Source organism: Humulus lupulus, chromosome 6 (genome assembly GCF_963169125.1).
Source record: "Humulus lupulus chromosome 6, drHumLupu1.1, whole genome shotgun sequence".
Classification (NCBI taxonomy): domain Eukaryota; kingdom Viridiplantae; phylum Streptophyta; class Magnoliopsida; order Rosales; family Cannabaceae; genus Humulus; species Humulus lupulus.
The window spans coordinates 12249365-12273916 of record NC_084798.1 but is presented as its reverse complement, the minus strand read 5'-3'; the positions used below and the strand labels follow the sequence as shown (position 1 = coordinate 12273916).

General features: G+C 33.5%; 2 protein-coding genes across 2 annotated transcripts; both read left to right on the top strand.

Moving 5' to 3' along the window:
* The first annotated feature begins 2374 nt into the window (after nt 1-2374).
* Nucleotides 2375-3465, top strand: LOC133783804 (uncharacterized). Its single transcript, XM_062223423.1, has one exon. The coding sequence runs from the start codon at nt 2442-2444 to the stop codon at nt 3330-3332; it is 891 nt and encodes a 296-aa protein (XP_062079407.1). The 5' UTR covers nt 2375-2441; the 3' UTR covers nt 3333-3465.
* Nucleotides 3466-20172: 16707 nt separating this feature from the next.
* LOC133783803 (uncharacterized) lies at nt 20173-21392 on the top strand. The gene has a single exon (XM_062223422.1). The coding sequence runs from the start codon at nt 20277-20279 to the stop codon at nt 21162-21164; it is 888 nt and encodes a 295-aa protein (XP_062079406.1). The 5' UTR covers nt 20173-20276; the 3' UTR covers nt 21165-21392.
* Nucleotides 21393-24552: the final 3160 nt, after the last annotated feature.

The following is a 24552-nucleotide window of genomic DNA, read 5'->3' as shown; positions in this document are numbered from 1 at the left end:
ATTTTATATGACAGTGTACATTATAATTATATATCTACCAGTTTTCAGAAAATTTTAAATAATTTACAGTGTTGAAAAAAGAGTTCGAACTATTAGTTGCACGCATGCTTATTGTTTTTATACTCGTGCAACTAATTATTTTGAATCTTGTTTTCGGTATCATAAAATATTCAGAATTTTCTGAAAATTGGTGAGATGTTTATTATAACTACAATGTACACATTCATATAAAAAAATTGATTATAATTTTTCCTTGTGTCAAAAATGAAAATATGTCTACCAATTCGGATAAAAGTGGTGTCCTATGATAAAATTCCCCTGTATTTATATTAATAGGTAAAATCCTATATACTTGTAGTGATAAATTTTATGTTATTATGGGTGAGAAATGACAAAAGAATTGACTAAATGAGTGTGTGGTGGGGTGAGAGGGATTTGTGTGAGAGGAAGATTTAAAATAATTATTGTAGGGGTATTATGATCCAAAACTAAGTTTCGAGCACAATTTTGAAATTTTAAACACAAGGTGAAGAGTTTTGTAATAGTGATATCTTGAAGTATAACAACTATAATTTGACAATATAAATAATTGATAATTGTCATTTTGTTATTTAGGCATTCAATTATTTCTTTCACTACTGTTCAAAGTGAAAGCAATCATAATATATGTTTTGCCTTTTTGCACCTTTGAAGTGTCTAGAAGGATAATATATTAATAGCATTGCTTAGATACTTTAGCGGTAACACCACTTTGATATTGATTGGTATAATTAAGTATTGGGTCTTAAATATTGTATTTTAAATTAAAATATAGAATTTGCTAAGGAGAACGTGGTGTCTAACACCACAAGGAGGTGATATTGGTGCAATCTATAATATCGGGTCCTACTTATTTAAATTTAACAAGTATTATAGGATATTGCTAACCAATTATGTAACACCTTAAGGTGCCAAAGAACAACACTCTTAAGTTATATAATACCCGGGCCGGCCCACATTTCTGTGCCTTCAAATAATTTGGGCCCAAATTCGGACCCATTATATTATTGCAAAAGAATGTGAAGAAGAGGAATTAAACCCTCCATCTCCTCTTTAACAATCAATGGACTCACCACCAATCTAAATACATTTCTTTGTTTAAATTATAGTTTGAGATATTTTTATATCTTTTTCAACAATACTTTACACAAAATTATATCATAGCTAATTATTAGAATTTGAATACCTACTAATAAATGCTAAAAAATTTAACTCACAAATCTTAAAAAAAATTAATATAATTATAAAATTATAAACATTGAGAAAAATAATAGACTTTTATTATCATTTTAATTTATAGATAATTGACATTATTATCGTTAATGTCAAAATATCGGAATTTTTATCATGCCGTGCCTTCAGACTTTGTCATGCCGTGCCGTGCTTAGGCTCATGTCATGTCATGCCTAGCCCAAGCCCATATTTTTTCGTGTCGTGTCATGCTCGTACTTTCTGGGCTCGTACCAGTTTTGTGTCGTGCTAGAAAGTCTGGCATGTAGTTACAGCTCTACCCGATGTACTAAATTGCCCCAATAACTAGATAAGCAATACTGGACACTACTAGTGATTTAACAATTCTCATATCTAATATGTTAAACATCGAATAGAATTGTATAAGTCTACCTAACAATATAAATGATCTTGCATGGCTCTGAATCAGCTTATTTATTTTTACTTCAAAATATAGGTTGCACTGTGAAATGCATTAATTGTTCTGTCGTGTTGACCCCAGTGTGAAGAAAATGGATAAAGTTTTAATTGAAAACTCGCAAATAATGGTTATAATGTGAAGAAAAAGGTAAAAATAATTATATAATGTGATTCAGGAAAAGAAAAATGAAGGATAGATAAAACTCTTGATGCATATATACATGGAATTGAATAATAAATCCTTTTATATTTTATGTTTAATGAAATTATAACGTGCTAGCTAGATATAATTATACATGAGATGAACATATATAAATGTTAGGGTGGGTATTTATATAAAATTTGAGGGAAATAATTTAAAAAAAAATAAATAAATCTAAGTGATTTATTTCTTAAAGATATATATATAATTGTATAAATTACATATCAAGTTTTTATTTAAAAATTTAATAAATTGATCGGTGATTTTCCCAGACCCTCTGGATCATGTTGGTCCATCTCTGAATCATCTCTACAGTTCTGCATGCACTTATTATGTACTGCACTTACATGTGTGTATAGAAACACATAATTAATCCTTATCCAATATCTTGAACTGCACACTATCCATTGATATTTTATCTTCCAAAAGTGAAATAATTGTTTCGAGTTTCCTTTATAAAAACAAGAGTAGATCATATAAGAAATAATAGTACAGATTACACATATTCATAAAACCCTAGCTTTTTACTAGGGCTAAAAAGAAGAGACCGATGGGCACTTTGGTTGGTCATGTAGCACCAGGCCTTGCTTTCTTTGTCATAGGCTTATGGCACATGTTTAACCACACAAAACTCCATGCTCTTAACCCAAACACCTCCTACACCTCACCACTATGGTTCCCATGCACCAAGTTCAGATACGCCGAGCTCCTCCTCATCATGGCAAGCAGCGCAGCCTCCATCATCATGGAGCTCTTTGTTGGCCCCCAAAAGCACCAACCATTAGATTCCGACGGCACCATTCCCACCAACCATCTCCACAACTTCGAGCACGCCTCCATTTCCCTCGCCATCTTCGTCTACGCAGCCTTAGTCATCGTTCTAGACAGAGCTCGGCCCAAGGCTCCGCGAATCTTGGCCTATCTCCTTGCCTCTGTAGCCTTTGCACAAGAGCTTCTTCTCTTTGTCCTTCATTCTACCGACCACCGAGGCACCGAAGGCCATTACCATCTCTTCCTACAACTCATCATTTTCGTGTCTTTGGTCACAACCCTAATGGGAATAGGATTCCCTACTAGCTTCGCCGTCGGTTTTGTGAGGTCTCTTAGTATATTTTTCCAAGGTGTTTGGTTTATTTTCTTGGGTGTTATGTTGTACACTCCTCGTCTTTTGCCTAAGGGTTGCTTTTTGTATGAAGTTGATGGGCATACATTAATCAAGTGTCCCCAAGAAAAGGCACTTCGTAGGGCTAAGTCACTTATAACACTTGAGTTCAGTTGGTGCTTCGTTGGAGTAGCCTTTTTTGGAGTGTCGTTGTACTTGGTTATGGCTAAGATTTATGGTGATGACAAAGTTGACTACTTTCCTTTGGGAACGAAAGAAGTTGAGCATGAAGCAGGAGATGAATATTCTGATGATTACGATGTAGAATCCCCAAAGTAACTTTTGGCTGTTAAGTTATTAACTTGTACTTTTGTTTTTTTAGTCCTTCCTTTTCTTTTTTTTTTCTTTTTTAGTTTGTATGTTTGCAGCAATTTTATAAATATGAGTTCTGGTGTGTCACATTTTAAACTTTTATTTGTGCTTACATTATTTATTTTCATGTTTTATAAAATATGGGTTGATAACTAGTTCTTTACTGATCTAGCCCATTTAGTTTTAGTGATCTCTTTTTTATAGGCTTAGTATCTATAGTAGTCTAGTTGAGTCAGAAGTATAGGTTTTCTAGTTAACTGAAGTCTTTGATGAGAAGACACAGTCCAACTAGGTTTATATAATAAGCTAAGTCTTCTCCCTAACTCTATATATTTGAATAGTTTCATCGCTATTTAGTAGTCTGATAATCTACTTCGGAATTAGAAGTCTTAGGGAGGAAGACTTAGTTGGTTAGTATTGCACTAATAATTCACGTTTTGTCCATAGCTGAATCAGGTATGTTTACAATATTCTTCAATTGTTTATTGTGTTCTAAGTTGTATGCAACATTATTAATAAAATGTTGTATGAATATCCAACATCACCATGTTTTAGCTTCAAGCTCTATTTTTTTGCAGCATAGTTTCAAGCTCTATTAGCTCCAATTACACTAGTAGAATTTTGTTCAAAGGATTTATATGAGTTCTCTCAATTAATTTGAAGGCACCTATTTCTTTCTTAAAACATTTAATTTATTACATTTTTCTTATCTAATGAAATAACTAAAAATAATATATAGTTGTATTAAATTTTACTTTTTATTTTAAATTTTGATTGTAAAAAATTTCTAGTTATTTCCTTGGTTACTTCATATTATATTTATTTTAATTGATTGTAATATATAAAGTTTTATTAATATTTTTAAGGCTACCCCACTACTAAAAAAATACCATTTAGAGCATCTCCAATAGTAGCAACACCATCTGTTGCCAAAAGTACACAACTCCTCCTAAAATATATTTTTTTTATTTTCTTTCTCATTCACATTATATTTGGCAGTGTCAGGCAACATCTCTAGCATCAAAATCATCTTCAGCAGACTTGACATGCCATGTTGGCATGTGGTCTGACAAAAGCCACTTCTATAGCAACAACAGTGGGGATGCTCTTAGTGTCACCCAAGGTGTCAGTGAACAGGGTCTACTGATGCCATAAATGGATGCGAAGAAACAATGTCAGTCAATGTCAAAGGTACTTGACTTAGCCAATAGGCATCAGTATTGATGCCTATAGGCAATTTTCCCCAACCCTATCCCATCTCTTTCTCATTCTTGTTCTCTTTCTCTCATTTCATTCATTTATGAGTCACCCATATCTCTTTTTGTTGGTTTGAAAGAGCACATTAAGTGTGAAGCAAAGATTTTACTTTTTTGTTTATCAATATCAAGCAAGTATAATATATATAAACATTAAATCTAATCACATAAAGATAGAACAAATCTAATCACAAGTAGCGCAGCTCATGATTTCACTTTGAGCTTTTTCTTTATTTTCATTCAAAGCTCTGCTTTCTCATCGCATGTAATACACCAGCACAAATTTCAGTGGCAATCTCGAGGTAATTTGATGATTAGTACATTATTGAGAATTATAGGGTAATGAGATATGATTTATTATTATTTGAGAATATTGGGAATAACGGGAATTGGAGGACGTTAATTATAATTAACGAAATAGACGAGAAATGACGATTTTGCCCTTGCTAGCCTTGAGAGGAAATTATTTAACCTAGGGGCATTTTGGTCTTTTGACCAAGGAATATATTCAAATTAGAAGGTTGTGGGTTAGCTTACCAAAAACAAAGCTCATCTTCCTCTTCCTCCCGTCATCCTTTTTCTTCTTCTTCCTTTGAAATTTTGAAGCTCCAATTGAGGATTCAAGCTTAGGAATCAAGGCTTAAGGGTTTAGGATTATGTTCAGCCATTGAAGGGGATTCAATTTTGAGTTTGAGGTAAGAATTTCAGTTCAAGTTCTCTAGTTTCTTGCCCTATTTTTCAGCTGGTTTTTAGTAGAAATCTTGGATTGAATAATTGGGAATTCAATGAGGATTTTGGAAAAGTTTGATTGGGTTTTGATGCCTAAGACATGTAGAATTGGTTTTTGGGTCCATTTGCGGGTTTGGTTAAGGTTTGGGGTCAGTTTTTGAGGGTTGGAATTTGGAGAACTCGAAGGGGAAAAAACCAAAGTTTGAACACTCTGGTTCTGGCGCTACAGCACTGGTCAAGGCTTGGCTGGCTGTCTATAGCGCCATAGCACCTGGGAGGTAGCGCTGCCCTGTTTTTCCAGGGCATACTTTTGGGTACTTTTTAGGGTTTTAGGCTCGGGGTTTCAATTCTTAAGGCTCAGGATCGAATTTATTAACCGTGTTAGTAGGATTCGAGGTCTCGGGAGTGAAGTTTAGATCATAAACATTTTATTATTGATTTTATTGATGGAATTCCATATTTGGTTATGACTAGGTGACTGCTAAGGGATCAAAGGATTGATCGTTCTCAAAGGTCGTTCCTTTATTATTTCTCGCTCGAACCAGAAGTAAGAAAACTGCACCTAGTATGTGACATGCATGGTTATTGATGAGGCATGTTGAGTGCTCTATATGTGGACATTGATTGCATATTAAATGCTTAGCAGTCTTGCTTACTTGTGAGTGGTATTGACTTATTAGTCAGAATCGGAAATGGTGTTAGTATTGACTGTAAAGCTGTGATTCATTAGTCAAGTTTGGCAGTAGTATTGAGCACTGGTCGTATGGTATTGGCTTATGAGTCAAGAATGGTATTAGTGTGTTTAACGCAAGCTAAAAAGATTAGATCTAATTGACATAAGCATTATCATCATAAGTATGAAATGCTTGACTGAACTTGAGTTCGATGAAAACTAAAAGCGCTTGTCTAGTCTAAAGACTAGTTACATAGAGTCAGAGCTATAAGCTCAAGTGACTGAAACGTCATATGGCTAGGAGGGCGTGGGACCTCAGAGACAGACTTATTAGCCATCTACACAGAGATAGACTTATTAGTCATTTATCCAGAGATAGACTTATTAGTCATCTATTTAGAGATAAACTTATTTGTCATCTATTCAGAGATAGACTTATTAGTCATCTATTCAGAGATAGACTTATTAGTCATCTATTCAGAGTATGACTTAATAGTCACTTATCTGGATAGGGCTACACGCCCCAGCATGATTACTAGAATCTTAAAGTGATATTCACTTATCTGATTATGGCTACAAGCCCCAGTATGATTATCAGAATCTTCCATTGATATTATATACATGCACTGATGAGTTTTATTGCTGAGCCTTAGCTCACGGGTGCTATGTGGTGCAGGTAAAGGGAAAGAAAATCTCACCCAGCCTTGAGTGGAGAGCTTAGGTGGTGATGTGTACATATGCGGTCGCTTGACCACCATGGCCAAGGTGTTTCTCAAAGGAACTAGGGGTTAACCCTATTTTTGCCGCTTAGGTTGGCGGGTTGTAATTTTTACACTATAATGACCATTTTTGGATTGTAAATAACTTTGAAAACGCTTTTATAGGCCCATGTTCAGTTTTATGTTTTAAATAAACATATCTATTCCTTTTGATCGAGATTTTTCACCTTAGCCTATTAATGACACCTAGATGCACGTTTATAACCAAATGATTCGTTTAGCGAGTTAAGCACTGTTTAAAGATCACAGTAACGGTCTTGGAGTAACCAGGGCGTTACAACTTGGTATCAGAGTGTGCCAAGGTTTAGGGTTCTTGTAGACTGGCTGGGCATGTACACTCGCCACTGACGACAAGCTTGACTCATGGTTTGGTAACTATTTATGTGGTTATGTGTTTAAATGCTTAAATAAAATATAAATGTTTTACCTGTCTACATGTGATACATTGATAAGGCTGGGCCTAGACTACTGCATCATAAGCAAGAACGTACTTATTAGTACTGATATTGCTAGAACATACTTATTAGTATTGTTCATTGTGAATTATTAACTGATAAGTGCTAAATGCTATGATCATGTCTAAACATGTTTATCTGTATGATTGTGGAACATAAATGAATATCTGCTTCATCTTGGATCGTGAGGCAACAAGATGTTTAGTTATCACTGTCTAACTAGGCACATTGTTTGTTTCAGCACAGTATAAGCTGTAGTTATGATTCCAAGACAGACAGATTCATCAGATGGCCAGGAAGATCAAGGCCAGAATAACAGACAGGATCAAGAGAATTACCATAATCAAATTCCACAGTCAGTTCCTGAAAACTGGCAACAGTTGTTTGCCGACCTACAGGCCAAAGTATTGAGGCAGGAAGAAGAAATCGACCTCCTGAGACAACAACAGGTTCCTACAGGGAACAGTTTACCAGAGGCACCACCTGTAGCGGTGCCAACAGTTGAGCAGCTGCCATAGGCTGGAAGCAAATGGGAACACCTTTATGAAAGGTTCATGAAACAGCAACCTCTAGTTTTTAAAGGTAGTGCAGATCCAGCTAAGGCTGAGCAATGGATGAGTATGATTACTGTAATGCCCCATGTCACTATGGCTACTTCTTGGAAAGATGACTGGCCCTACAAACCAACACAAGTCTTTCCAGCGTGCTTTGTCCTCACTCGCACGCCTCCTGGGAAAACTTCCCAGGAGGTCACCCATCTTGAGATTACTCCAGGTCAAGCACGCTTAACTTTGGAGTTCTCAAGTGATGGGCTACCAAAAAGAATATGCATCTTGTTAGCATAGGTAGTACCCATCAATCCATTTAAGCCATCTTCAACTGTGTAGTCCCATACCTACACAGTCTCAGAATCATCACACTTGACCTTCCCCAGGTGATATGGGATTGCACAGCTTTTACCCGGTCTCTCTTCCTGCAGATCACGAGATTCTGACTGTCACAATTACTAACACCCTTGACTTCATGAGGGTATCTAGTAATGAGAGGGTGGCCTGTGCCACATATATGTTTCAGGAAGATACCCGAATTTGATGGGAAGTGATATCCCAGACTAGAAATGTCAATGCCCTAAGTTGGGAAGAGTTTCAGACTCTATTCAATGAAAAGTATTACAATGATGACATCAAGGCTACAAAGGCTGAAGAGTTTATCAGAATACTTCAGGGGAGTTTGTCAGTGATTGAATATGCTCTGAAGTTTGATAGATTAGCAAAGTTTGCCATGGAGCTAGTGCCCACTGATGGGACCAGAAGGGTGAGTTTTCTCCAGGGGCTACAACATAGATTAGCTTGGGATGTTCGTATTACCACTGTGGCTGGAGTTATTACTTATGCACAGGTGGTGGAGAATGCGCCCACAGCTGAGAGCGCAGAGAACAAGATCTGGCGGGACAATGCAGCCAGAAAAGAGTTGAGGAGGACAGGTCCTCCATTTGTGGGTTCAGGTGGGGGTGGAGGCCCCAGTGATCAGAAGAGGAATGCTCTTGATACCTTCCCAGCTCCAGGTCCTGATAGGTGACCATGTGGTATTTCAATGGGTCGCCATGGTAGTAGTGAGGCCTGGAGGACTTATCCAGAATGCCCTAGGTGCAAGAGACGTCATTTAAGGGGGTGTTGGAACCCCTTATACTGTTTTGATTGATTCTGGTGCTACACATTCTTTTGTTGCTAGTATAATTATTGATAGATTGTGTAGATACCACGTGATTATTATGTTGTGGGGTTCGGGACCTTATTACCTACTGGGGAATTAATAGTATCCAGGAGATGAGTCAGATTTTTGCCAGTGACGGTGGAGGGCAGAGAGTTGTTAGCAGATTGATAGAGTTAGTTATGACTGACTTTGACATGATTCTGGGTATGGACTGGTTAGTGAAGTATGGGGCAACCATAGATTGCAAAATGAAGATGGTCACCTTTGAACCTAAAGGTAAGGATCATTTTGTATTTGTTGGTAGTGTGCATGGATCTCATATACCTATGATATAAATTTTGAGGGCTAGAGATCTATTGCAAGGAGGTTGCATAGGATTCTTAGCCAGTATGATAGATATCACTCAGGTCATGCCAATGAGACTAGAAAATACCAGACTAGTCTGTGAGTTTCCAGATATTGTAGTGTAGTTTTATTATTATTATTATTGAATTTCATTATTAAAATTGTTTATTGGTAGTGATTTTATTTCTTTTAGAAATCATTAAATAAGATTGTATAAGAATTAAATAATATTGTAGAGGAGTAAAAAAAAATATCAATATATTTTTTTAATGGGCAAAAATTTGCACCACGTGTTTTGGACCATTAATAAAATCATATTGTTGGCAAAGTTGGTGTGTATTTTTTATTTTTTTAATTGTGATAGTACTTAATTAATAAAATAATATATTTGGCATTTATTCCAATAATATTTATTACTTTATCGTGCTGCAGAGATCCCATATCTATGGATATATATCTTGTACTTGGTGTGCTAAAAACAACATTATCTTGTGCTTAGTGTTAGGTGCGATTTTATATTATTTTGTGCATAGTTCATACACAGTCAGATTTTTATAACTAAAGCAAATATATCCAAAATAGGTGTAAGAGATCACGTGTTGCATTAATGCTTGGTGAGTGATTTAAGAAAGATGTCATATTATTGTTTGTATTTTAAGTGTAGAACCAACAAAAGTGCACAAATTGCGAGTCTTACATTCAATATTTAATATATATATATTTTTAACTTTTAATATTTTAATTTGGAGAAAGCAATAAATATGCTATTGAAATGAGTGTAGCTAAATTAAGGGCACAATACTCGGCATCCAATATAATAAGTTGGTACAGTAGGGCTTAAAATGAAATTTTTATAAATTTTTTTTATATATATAAAAATGAAGAATAATTTTTTAAGGGTGTTTCACTTTAAGTCATACCAGTGTGATTTTTAGTATTTTTTATCCGTGAACAGTTTTTGGCGTAATTTTTTTATGGCTGTGTATATTATAGCTATTTAGAGTATCTTGCAAATTTTCAGAAAATTCCGAATAGTTTACAGTACCAACAATTAAGTTCAAACATATTGTTGCACGCGTGACTAATTTTTTTTATGCGCGTAAAAAGCGCATTGAATGAAGTTATATTAATTTACATTTTTTTTGCTCAAATTTATAAAAGGGTTTATACATTTTTAGACCCTGTGCTTTTCCCCATTACCTGTTTGGACCCTGTGTTTTGACAAATTACTTTTTGAACCCTATGTTTTGTAAAATTGTTAAAATAGAACCCTAAACTCAATTTTGATGAAGAAAAAATTGAATATAACAACACAGTTTTTAAGCAGAATGATTTTATTTTTGTTCTGAATTGTTAGTTTGGTAAATTATTTGTGATTTTAGTTGAGAAAACATTGACCAAAATCGGGTTTAGGGTTCTATTTTAAATATTTTACAAAACATAGGGTCCAAAAAATAATTTGTCAAAACACAGGGTCCAAACAGGTAATGGAAAAAAACACAGGGTCCAAAAATGTATAAACCCTTTATAAAATAATCTTTTATCATATTATTAAGAAATAACAAGTAGTTGATTGGGATTTTTTTTGCAAATACATATATCAGAAACTTTTTTTGCAAAAATACGGTTCTTATATATTTAATTCATTAATATATATGTATTTTATATTGTATTCAATATTACGGTTTGCAAGTGGGTCTCTCACTCTTCCTTCTACACAATCTTCATCTCTCCCATATTCATGATCTCATCTTTTCTTCTCTACCAGCCATTGCCAAACTGTATAACTTCAACAAAGCAACCAGAAATCTCCTCCCGTCAAATCCAAAACACTCAAATCCGCAACAAAAATTTGAAAAACCAACAAAATCTCATCAAAATCTGCAATTAGGTTGAAATCCTATTGAATTGTGACTTCAAAAACAAACCCAACCACTCAAATCATTGCAACTTTCTGGTAAGTTCTTATTACTTTTGTTGCTCTATTTTTTGTTGTTTGGTGTTTCAAAGGTTGCTCTAAATATTGAATAAGTTGCTTATGGGTTGCTCTGAATCTAGTACATATTGCTGTAAATATTTAGGTTGCTGCAAACATGAGATTGGCACTGAGTAGGATAAGAGAGCTATTGTCAATTTTATGAAATGAGTTAAAACTGAATTTCTGGGTTGCTGATTATGTTGCTGAGTAGTTTCTTTAAGTTTAATGAAGGTTGCTGACAAGCTTGCTTAAGAGATTCTCTATTTTCTTGATTGATTTTGTTGAATCTGAATGGGTTGCTGTAAATATTTAGGTTGCTGCAAACAAGAGATTGGCAGTGAGTAGGATAAGAGAGCTATTGTCAATTTTATGAAATGAGTTAAAACTGAATTTCTGGGTTGCTGATTATGTTGCTGACTAGTTTCTTTAAGTTTAATGAAGGTTGCTGACAAGCTTGGTTAAGAGATTCTCTATTTTCTTGATTGATTTGGTTGAATCTGAATGAGTTGCTGTAAATATTTAGGTTGCTACAAACAATCGATTGGAAGTGAGTAGGATAAGAAAGCTATTGTCAATTTTATGAAATGAGTTAAAACTGAATTTCTGGGTTGTTGATTATGTTGCTGACTAGTTTCTTTAAGTTTAATAAAGGTTGCTGACAAGCTTGCTTAAGAGATTCTCTATTTTTTTTTCTTGATTGATTTGGTTGAATCTGAATGGGTTGCTGTAAATATTTAGGTTGCTACTGTAATAATCCACTAATCTAGACTGTTGGACCATTAACGAAACTATACATACCATCCTTAATAGAACTTACATTTGCAAAAATACCATAATTTTATTAAGTAACTAGTAAAAATAAGAGTTACTTACAAAATAAATACCAAGAAGGATATGGGATCCCATTGTCTTTAAAAACAAAACATGATTTAAAATAAAAAAAACATTACATAAATAGTGCGGAAAATACATGTAAAAAGACATAAAACAAAACTACATCCTCGAATCGAATAACGCTCGGCTCCTTGACTCCATTCACCATCGATACACATTCTCTAAGCGTCCACGAATCTTACCGCCTCTTAAAGCTATTTTCCTGCACATAAAACAAAAAGGAATGAGCCTAATGCCCAGCAAGGAAAAATCTAACACATAGTCATAAACATAAATTTCATAATAAACATAAAGACATATCATAACACTTATTACATACACTTATTATAATGGCCATTATTACTTGGGGTCCCATAGACTAAACAAGTCATATGCCCATGGGATTAGTGGGGTCCTACTAGCTAAGTAGGTCATATGCCCATAACCCATTTGGGGTCTTGTTAGTCATATAGGTCATATGCCCAAGCCTACAAACATACATATTCATAACATATTTCATAACATAACACATAAGATAACATAAGCATAAAATATATAGATTCTATCCTATTTTCCTTACCAAAGTTACCGGGATAAGAGGACAGCGTTGGGACTTTTTGGAACACTCCTAAAACCATATATAACAGGGTGAGTCTAATGAAGAAAAGAGATGAAATGAAATGCATGGAAAGACTAAACCATTGAAAGTCATACTTACCAAAACTTATGTGCTCAAGAACTTAGATTTCCTAACCAAAATAAGAATGAGGTTAGGAGACTGAGTAGAAGGTTATGAGACAGGAAATAACATAAAACAAATGAACTAGAGTTTTGGTTTACCTCAAAGACTTGTAAGATCAATCTACACCACAACTGAAATACTATAGAACCTTACTTCCCAAAGTGTTTGATAAGCTTATGATGTTTAAGCTTATGTTTTCCCCAAACCAGGTGTATACACTCTCACACTCACTTAGCACTTGCAGCCTCTGAACTTAGAGCAAAAGGTGAATAATGGCTGGGTACTAGGTCCTATTTATAGAGTTTAGGAATGAAATGATCTTGATTTTACTTGAATAAAAATAATAGCTTTTTAGGTGAAAATAATTTGAATAATCGTTCAGTAGAGGCTGAAGACTTGTTCAAAAGATGCTGGACTTATGAAGAAGTTGAATGGCTGAAAGGGAAAAGAATTCAAAAACATTTGAATATACACTGAAGGAGGCGATATATCGCCCCCTGTAGGCGATATATCGCCTGGGCCAGTATGCCCGAGGCGACCGTGCATCGTCTCGTGTTTTCCGTATCTACGTGCTACGATATATTGCCCCCTATAGCTGCGATATATCGGCATACGCTGATTAATTAAACAAAATACTTAATCTTTAATCACCCATTCATAACATGTGCTTAAAATCCTATTGGTTGATATCTAAACTTTATAGTATAATAAATATTATTCTTAATATCAATAATATAATCAAACCTTAGGTTATACTTAATATTCTTAAACTATAGGTTAAACTTAGAAAATCTATAAGTACTACTATGAGTGTCCAAATAATTCCCGGTCTGAACCAAAAATCCACAGTAACAAAGATAATACTATACATACTATAATACTACTATCTAACTAGCTAAGTAAAGTTCTTGGACTCTACAGCTACAAACAATTGATTGGAAGTGAGTAGGATAAGAGAGCTATTGTCAATTTCATAAATGAGGTAAAACTGAATTTCTGAGTTGCTGATTATGTTGCTGACTAGTTTCTTTAAGTTTAATGAATGTTGCTGACTAGCTTGCTTAACATATTCTCTATTTTTTTTTTCTTGATTGATTTGGTTGAATCTGAATGGGTTGCTGTAAATACTTAAGTTGATGTAAATATATTCATAAAACGATCATTTGAAGAAGGTGTGAGAACAAACAATTGTCAATATCTTTGGATTTAAAGAGGAGTGATTGAAAGGAGGTAAATATTTATTTGTACTTTGCTTAGAACAATTGGTAGCTTAATTGGGTGTTTAAAAGGTTGCTATAAATATCGTACATGTTTATTATTGTGTGCTTATGTTACTAATAATGATTTGAAGAGTTTACGTAAGAGTTTGTTTATTTGCTTAAGGGGTTATAGAGGTTGCTGAATAGGTCTCTAATTTGTTGTTTAATGTGTTAATAAAGTTGATGAAGATGTTGCTTAATGGGTGCTTAAGGGTTTATCGTCAAGGTAGATTGTAAGTTGTTTAATAAGTTGCTTATATGTTATTTACAAGGTATATCTTGCTTGCAGGAAATGGATAGCATTGCAGTTTTACTCCAACACAATGGGCAATGGGATCAAAACAAAAACTATATCAACTTTGATGTTTGTGGAATAGTAATTAGAAATGACTGCAACTACAACAACTTGATTGGTATGATATGCAATGAATTGAAGCTGCAACTTGAATCTACACTTTTGACAATACAGTATCAAGTTAAAGATGGATACCATCCTTTAAAAATAGTTGATGACTCACAATTGAAGTTCTACATAGAGTTAAAGAAAAAGGAAACAAATATCACAAAATACCCTTTGTGTCTCACAATTGAATTCAACTCAATGCAGCAATCTTTTTTCTCAACTAGGAGTACAACAACACATAATCAACCATGCAATGAAGTTGCACAAACAGAAGAAGCAGCATCAAATTCAGATGATGGACCAGTTGATTATTCTGTTGCTAAAGAGGTTGCAGACTTTATTGATTATGCAGAGCTGGTGTCCAATCAGATTATAGAAATGATAGATGAAAGAAACAGAAATAATGAAGAAGAAGTTGATGTTGATGTTGATGTTACATTGTGAATTCTGGCAGAGTTAGGAAATGGCCAAAACATGAATCACCAAAGTCACTAACTTGCTTCGTTGAAAGCTTTTCATGGATAGCTTGAATCTGAGAATATTTGATTGTAGAAGCAATTTTTGAAGAATAGAAATTATCCGAATGAATTAGGAAATTCATACCCTATAAAACATAGCAAAAGAACACACAATATTATATATAAAAAATACAAATATTAATAAATTAAGCCACAATTAGCAATCCATAAAAAAACGTGTTAATTAACCATAGAAACTACAAAAGCAACCCAAACAACTTCTTAAACAAAACACATCAACCTATTAAGCACACAAAGAACAACCAATTAAGCAATCGTTGAAACTGTTAATCAACCCATAATATGCATTAACAACATATAAAACTAATAAAGCAACCCTGTAAAATTCAAACGTCATAGAAAAGCAACACACACAACAACTAATTAAGCAACACAAACAGCAACCATTTAAGCAACCCTTGAAAGAATACAACAACCCTACCTAGCAACCATTTCTAGCAACAAATAAAGCAACCCTATAAACTTTGAATCAACCCTATAAACAATACGTAAATAAGTGTCTCTCAATCGCATTACAGTCAGTTCAGCAACTCCTCTATCTCCATTCACCATTCGCTTTCAGTGTCTTATTATACTAGACTATGAGACTATATATACAATTCAATTAATAATTTCTCGACCTTCAATTTTTTTTCTTTTTTTATATATTACTTCCATCTAACTTTTTCTTTTGTACTTTTTTATTGATTGTTTTTGTTGCACCCAAAATTTGAGCTATATTCTCACATCTTACAATAATATTTATAATTCAAGAAAAATTCTAGTTAATATAAGCTTGAGAGTTTGGTGAGAGAAGTATCAGGTTTGGGATGCGATCATGACGACCGATTCATATTATTCTCGAGTAAAAATGAGTATGTTAAGAAATTATTTTCTTTCAACTTATGGTTACATTTTTCTAGATTTTTTTTTTCATATTCTAAAGAGTTCATTTAAATAATACTAATTTAAAATTATAAATATAAAAATTAAAACAAAAAATATATAAAACTTGTTTAAATAAGAGTTTTTTTCTACAAAATTATGAAAACAATATAAAATAAAATTATTGAAATCAACAAAAAAAAAAAATTATAGAATGTTAAAAAAATAGTGAGGAAAAGTATTAGAAATGATATATTTTAATTATTAGTGTGCCTATATATAATGTCATATTATTATTATTTAAGTTGTAATTTTACATAAATTATCTATTGCATTATGTATATATATATAAATTTAATATAATTCAGGGATTTGAATATAGATAACAGCATCATATACTCCTTTCTTGAAGTGTTTTTTCACTTAAGATCAAATTGAATACAACATTGACTCTCTGCAACTTGAATGGTTGACCAAGTCAAAAAAAGACATTTCTAATATTTATGTATGAAAACCAAGTGGAAAAGAAGAGAGATTGAAGAAGAAGAAGAAAGTACACTGGAAAGCAAAGTGGAAAGCAAAGAAGAAACAATAGAAATGTAATAAGTAAATGTATAAATCGTATATTTGAAAATAAACATTTATAAAACTGAAAAAGATAAAAACATAACGTAAAGTTGAAAAAAGATGACAAATAAACGTAAATAGGGTAATTTTCCTAATTGATTTTGTAATTAGGTGATATTTTAGCAGATATTTTTATAATTCTAATCTCTACATAATTCAATCAGGTCCTTAATTCATTATTTTTTATGATGATTTTTACATGGCAATAATATATATAGACAGTTCATGCTTATTAAAAATAAATTAATTTAGTTTTTTTAAAATATATTGTTAATACTCTTTCTCTTTTCTTTTTTTTAACTTTTTAATTTTCTTTTTGTATTATTTTCAATCATTTCATTTTATCTTATTTTTGCTTGACATACACTTCATATTTGGATTCCACTAATGTCATCAAGTTAATTTATTTTTAATAAGTGGTTGTCTATATATATTATTGCGGTAAATATCATCCTAAAAATAATGAATTAAGGGCATGATTAAATTATGTAGAGATTGAAATTATAAAAATATCTGTTAAAATATCATCTAACTACAAAATCAACTTGTTATTTCTTAATAAGATAATAAAAGATTATTTTAAAAATTTGAGCCCCAAAAAAAATAAATTAATATAACTCCATTCATTTATATATATTTTTATAAATTATTGGGACCACGTGTTCATTTTAAATATTGTGGTAGTATAATGTAAGAGCACTCCCAATATCAACGGGTGCTCTACTCCATCATTTAAAATATCTCCTAAAATACACATTTTTTTATTTTACTTGTAAGTTTTACATTATACCATACATCAGTTTTTCTATATATTTCTCTACATTATTTAAATATTATATCTTTAAACATATTTTATTAATTAAAGTAAAATAAAATAATTGAAAAAGAAAAAATAAATAATAAATATATACTAAATAGGAGAGAGAAAGCTTATATATAAAAAAAATTAAAATATTATATAAATGATATGTAAATGTAGATATGGATTAATTGGAGTTTGTGCATAGCTGTTATAAATATATGTATAAAAGAGCTGATGAAAGATGTTATTTATAGAGAAAGTGTATTACAAAATACATCACCAAAACATATTTTTTTATAATTTACCTCAAACTTTTACACTATACCATACATCTGTTTTTTTATTTTTTCTCTACATCATTTAAATATTATATTTTTAAAAATATTTTATTCATTTTAAGAAATAAAATAATTAAATATAATAGTATCACACTCATATGAATACAAATGTTTATAAAAAAATAATAAAATATTTATAGCTTGATAAATAGTGTTTCACTATATATAGAGAAATACTATTCATTTAAGTAAAAAAAAAATTTACATTACCCATTGAAAGAATTTTTAACTATTTTTTTATCTATATTATAAAAAATAAAATATTTTACCTACATCATTAAAAGTGCTCCAAAGTTTCTCAACTACATTTTAAATTTATTTAAAAAAAACTACAAAACAATATTAGAAAGGACCACGTGCTTCTTTTACTGTGACCACATGTTCATTTTTAGGTATGGGTAAAGTTAAAGTTTTAACAAAAAATTAAACAAAAAAACTGCATATGTACATGCATTATGATCACGTGTTACAGAGAGATTAAAAGTATAAAAAAAATTATAGAAAAAGCCGCATAGACATTATAGCCTCTTCAATTTTCTTTTTTACTCTTTTGGCCTCTTAAAAAAACTTTCCTGCCTCCTTTTCTGCCACAAAAAACTATTGAGTGACTTTATTATTATAAATTAGTATCTACTAATGTTCACAAATTAACTATTTGAAGTATAGTACTTATTAATTCAGCTAAAATAAAAATCATTAATGATTTTGATTAGATGTTCAATAATTTCTTTCACTACTCTTGCAAGTTGTAAATCTTTGAAAGCAATCACAATATAATTTTTGTGAATTATTATTTGGCCTTTTTGTACACGTGAAGTGTCTTGAAGATGCCCATTTTTAATTAAAAAAAAAAGAGAAATGTGTCGAAGAAGACTATATATTTTAATAATAAAATTTTATAAGTAATGGAATACCTACCAATATAAAAAAAAATAAGTATAAAATTACAATATTTAACATTAAATATATTTATCACTAAAAAAAAGTTTACACATAAAAATGTAATATTTTGAAAGCGAAAATTTACTCTAATGCAATAAATTCAGAGTTAATTATGTATTTTAACTAATAAAATTGATTTATAGTTGAGGAAGGAAAGAGATAAACTATATTATTGATATACATGGAAATGAATAATAATAATATATCATTTTTATTTTTGTTGAATTATGTTTAATGAAATTATAAGAGCATCATTAATGGGCGTGGCCAAAAAATGTGCTTATGTTAAAGTAGATCCTAAAGTTAATAAAATAATGCATATTCAATTTTAATTTTTGGTAACGTTGCCCACTAACATTATTTTGTTTTTTTTTTGTTATTTTTAATTAAAAATTATATTAATTAAATAAAATATTGAATTTTGTATTTTTTCAAAATTCGCATCGTAGCTAGCCTGGAGATGCTCAAATGTGCAAGCTATGTAGAGATATAGAGTGGGTCTTTATATATAAAATTTAACATGCAGAAGTCACATGTTTGTTTTATAAAATAAAAAATTATGGAAAAGCCCACCTCAAGAACATGTAGGCCAGACTCTTTTATCATTATATATTGGGATATTTACGGCTAAAATATCCAAACTTACAACTTACTAATACTTAAATACCCAAATTGATTTTTTGGTGGCAAAAGTACCCAAACGTAAAATTTACTTGCAATTAGAGATACACAGTGTTAAATGTTAAAGTTGACCGGTCAAAGGACACGTGACACTACATAATTGGTCCACATTATTATTTTAAATAATTTTTTTAAAAAAATATCATTTTATATTTTTCATTTTTAAAAAAAAAAATCAAATTTATTGTTTTTCAATTTAAAAGTAACAAAAAATAATTTTTTTTCATTTTTTTTAAAAAAAAATTCAAATTTGTTGCTTTTAATCAATTTAAGATTAAGTAAAAAAAATATTTAATCTTAAATTATTGTTTGGATTTTAAACAAAATTACTTAATCTTTAATTGAAAAAAAGTAGAAAAAAAAAATGATAACAGGAAGATTTTAATAATAATAATAATTAAAAAAATTTGAGGATATTAACAATGAAAAAATAAAATTTAAAAAATGTATTTTTGATACTTAATCTTAAATTGAAAAAAAGTTTGAATTTTTTTTTTAAAAAATGTAAATTTTTTTTTTTGTTAAATTGAAAATTATTTTAAGAATAATAACAATGTGGACCAATCATGTGGTGCCATGTATCCTTTGACCGGTCAACTTTAACATTTAACACTGTGTATCTCTAATTGCAAATAAATTTCACGTTTTTGTACTTTTGCCACCAAAATATCAGTTTGGGTATTTAAGTGTTAGTAAGTTGTAAGTTTGGGTATTTTAGCCACAAATATCCCTTATATATTTATATATCTTTATCCCACATCTTCATATGCACACCATACATTATTCAACCTTTCAAAATCAAAATAACTTGTTTCCAGTTTTCTATAAATTAAGTCCTAAACAAGAGAGTATAAGAAACAATACCAAAAATATAGACATATTCATTACCATTTTTGGGTTATTAGAGAAGGACATGGGAACTTTGGTTGGGCACATAGCACCAGGCCTTGCTTTCTTGGTCATAGGCTTATGGCATCTCTTTAACCACACAAAGCTCCATATTTTTCACCCAAATTCCTACACTTCACAACTATGGTTCCCAACAACCAAGTTAAGATACGGCGAGCTCTTCCTCATCATGGCAAGCAGTACAATCTCCATATCCATGGAGCTCTTCATTAGCCCCAAAAAGCACCAACCACTAGACCCCGACGGCACCATTCCCACCAACCATCTCCACAACTTCGAGCACGCCTCCATTTCCCTCTCCATCTTCGTCTACGCAGTCTTAGCCATCGTTCTAGACAGAGCTCGGCCCAAGGCTCCACGCATCTTGGCTTATCTCCTTGCCTCTGTGGCCTTTGCACAAGAGCTTCTTCTCTTTGTCCTTCATTCTACCGACCACCAAGGCACCGAAGGCCATTACCATCTCTTCCTACAACTCATCATTTTCGTGTCTTTGGTCACAACCCTAATGGGAATAGGGTTCCCTACTAGCTTCGCCGTCAGTTTTGTGAGGTCTCTTAGTATATTTTTCCAAGGTGTTTGGTTTATTTTCTTGGGTGTTATGTTGTACACTCCTCGGCTTTTGCCTAAGGGTTGCTTTTTGTATGAAGTTGATGGCCATACATTAATCAAGTGTCCCCAGGAAAAGGAACTTCGTAGGGCTAAGTCACTTATAACACTTGAGTTCAGTTGGTGCTTCGTTGGAGTAGCCATTTTTGGAGTGTCGTTGTACTTGGTTATGGCTAAGATTTATGGTGATGACAAAGTTGACTACTTTTCTTTGGGAACGAAAGAAGTTGAGCATGAAGTAGGAGATGAATATTCTGATGATTACGATGTAGAATCCCCAAAGTAACTTTTGGCTGTTTAGTTATTAACTTGTACTTTTGTTTTTTTAGTCTTTCCTTTTCTTTTTTTTTTCTTCTGTTTTTGGTTTTGTTTTTTTTTTTAGATTTTATGTTTGCAGCAGTTTTATAAATATGAGTTCTGGTGTGTCACCATGTTTTAGTTTCAGGCTCTATTTTTTTGCAGCATAGTTTCAAGCTCTATCAACTCCAATAACACTAGTAGAATTTTGTTCAAAGGATTTATATGGGTTCTCTCAATTAATTTGAAGGCACCTATTTCTTTCTTAATACATTTAATTTATTATTACATTTTTCTTATCCAATGAAATAACTAAAAATGGTAAAAAGTGGTATTAAATTTTACTTTTTATTTTAAATTTTGATTGTAAAAAATTTCTAGTTATTTGCCTTGGTTACTTCATATTATATTATATATAGGCAATTTTCCCCCTAACCCTAACTCTTTCTCTTTCTCTTTCTCTCATTTCATTCATTTGTGAGTCACTCTTATCTCTTTTTGTTGGTTTGAAAGAACACATTAATTGCGGAGCGCATATTATCGAGCAACTACAATATATATATATATATATAAATATAAATATGAGAATTCTCTGATAGAATATCATATTTCCGCTGTACGCCCGCATAGCTTGTTTTTTATATATAAATATAAATATATATATGTTTTTTAAAACCTGACACAAATAGAAAAAACCAATGGTGTTTTACGGTTTTTATAATTTTTATTTTTTTTAAAAAAAACCTGACACAAGTTACGATTTTTTAGATATATTTTTATGTTATTATTTAAAAAAAAAAAAACCAATGATGCTTTTGTCCTGGGCTGAACTCATCTATGTAGAAAAGTGTTATACCCAGATTTTGAGCCATGTTAATTATGACCTCGAAAGTTAGATTCGCAAATAAGTGGACTCATAAGGTTGGAAGCAAGCTCCAGGATCATATGCCGAGCTTGCAAGATATGGATGATCTCGAGTATGGTGACCTCGAAGAGTTTATGATCTCGAAAGATAGCCCCGGGAACACATTCATCTTCGGAGACAACTTCGGATCAGGGTTCCCCGAGCTCGACGCGCATACGATCTCGAACAGGTTGAGTGACCTCAGAAGATGTCTCCAGCTCGAAAGATGACAGGAAACTTGGGAGACTAAAGCCTTGGAGATATGCAATAATCACTTTGAATATTTACAAGGATTATAAATATGAGATATAATCCTAATTTATTAATATAAATCCCCTAGAATCGTGGGATATTATTTGATCAGTTATGCGTTTCCTGTTCTTCGGGGACGTTTCCTTTTATATCTGATTATAGGCATTTAAAGTCATTTATTTAATTTACACAAAAAGAGTAACTACCCAAAATATGTGGGATAGTATTATGCATCCTTCTCTATAAATAGAGAAGCCATGCACCATTGTAAATGACCGAAATTCTGATCTTGGAGAAAAAACTCTGAAGAATTCATGTTTAAGAATTTTCAGAGATAATCTTGAGTTTAATAACAGAGACTCGTGGACTAGGCAGATTTAACTGCTGAACCACGTAAAAATCGCGTGTTTGATTTGTTTTATTGTATTTGGCCATTATTTATTATTGTTTTTGTGCTCTTCTTTCACTGTTTGACGAAAAACGACGTCAACAGTTTGGTGCTTTCATTGAGAGCCTTAAGCATTCATCCCTGAGAGATTCATGGCCGCAAATAATCAGAACACTCCTGAAGAAAATTACCCAAGGCGTCCTGGAAAACAACCAATGGAGAACCCGGATGTTGATGAGAGAAGTGGGTCCTCTGATTCCCGGGGGCCACCTCCACAACCAAGGGATGAGGACATGTACTACAATCCAGAGCGCTACGTTCCTATTGTAGAACTGGAAAACTGGCAGTTGAAACAGCTGTTGGCAGAGGCCAACAAACGGAATGAGGAGTTGACTAGGATGGCCGCAGAGGCGCAGGTGGCTCAGCCCCCGCCTCCGCGTGAAAACCAAGTCCCTCCTCCAAGGGACGTGCATGTTCCTCCCCGGAGGCCCCGTGGACGTCCACGAAAAAATGCTGCCACAAGGAGGCCGACTCAACCTCCGGCACCAGCGGAGCCATCTGCTCCTCCTAGGCCACAGAGGAGTACCCGAGCTCGGGTCTCGCCTAACCCACCTGTGGAAGTGCCTCCAGGAACTGAGAATAACCGAACCCCTGCTGAGGCTCGGACTCAGGTACCTGGGAGTGCACCGAATGCAACTGACCCATCTCGGGCAAATTCTGGCCCCTCTAGGCCGCGACAAGGGCGACAGCCACCGTCGCCTATACGGTTCCCTCCGTCTCCCATAAGATATCCTTCACCTCCCCGCAGAAACGCTCAACCTGTTCGAGATCAGGATCAAGGGCGTACGGGGGATAGACGAGGACACAGGGAGACTTTCCAGGAGCGGAGAGGCGCTCAATCTGAGAAAAGTCAGACGTCCCGGTCTCGCACTGCGGAGACGAGGCGACATGGGAAGAACCCATCCGAAATGACCGATAAATGAGTTTCACCAGTGACGAGTCCGGAGAGACCAGGTCCGTCAGTAAACACGACCGAGGTCGTAAGAATACTGGAAGCCACAAGAATCGTCCTGACCTGCGAAATCATCTGAATCAGAGTAGGAGGAAGGAAGATCAGACAAATCCGGACCTGAGGAATCACCTGAATGGGCGTAGAGATCCCTCACGGAGACGCGAGCCTAGAATCCTGATCAATGACTGTCAATTCCAGACAGCACCTCCCACGGACCCAGTCCAAGAAAGGATCTATCAGCTCGAAAAAGCCTTTAGGCTTTTAAAGAATGAACGGGGGAATGGTCGATACGAGGATTCTGATGAGGAGCTCGAGCCATTTGCTCCACACATTTCTAACACTCAATTTCCTCAAGGGTTCCGGATTCCTCACGTCCCAGCGTTTGAAGGAAAATCCGACCCATGTAGTCACCTGAGTACATTCAACACTATTATGAGAGCTAGTAACGTGGGTTACGAGCTCAGGTGCATGTTGTTTCCAACATCATTGGCAGGGCCTGCCAAAATTTGGTTCGAAAAGTACAAGAAGCACTCAATAACTTCATGGGAACAGTTGTCCAGAGACTTCAAGAAGCAGTTCCGAGCTATGGTGGGAGTCAGGCCAGAGGCATCCACTTTGACCAACGTCCGACAACAGCCAGGCGAAACACTGAAAAGCTATCTGACAAGATTTAATCTGGAGGTCGCCCGGGCTCGAGATGTGGATGACAGTGGGCACCTGATGGCTATCCGAGCTGGTGTTTTACCCGGAAGTGCCCTTTGGGACGACATGCAAGGGAAATCGGTGAGGTCAATAACCGAGTTTAACAGACGGGCGCAGAG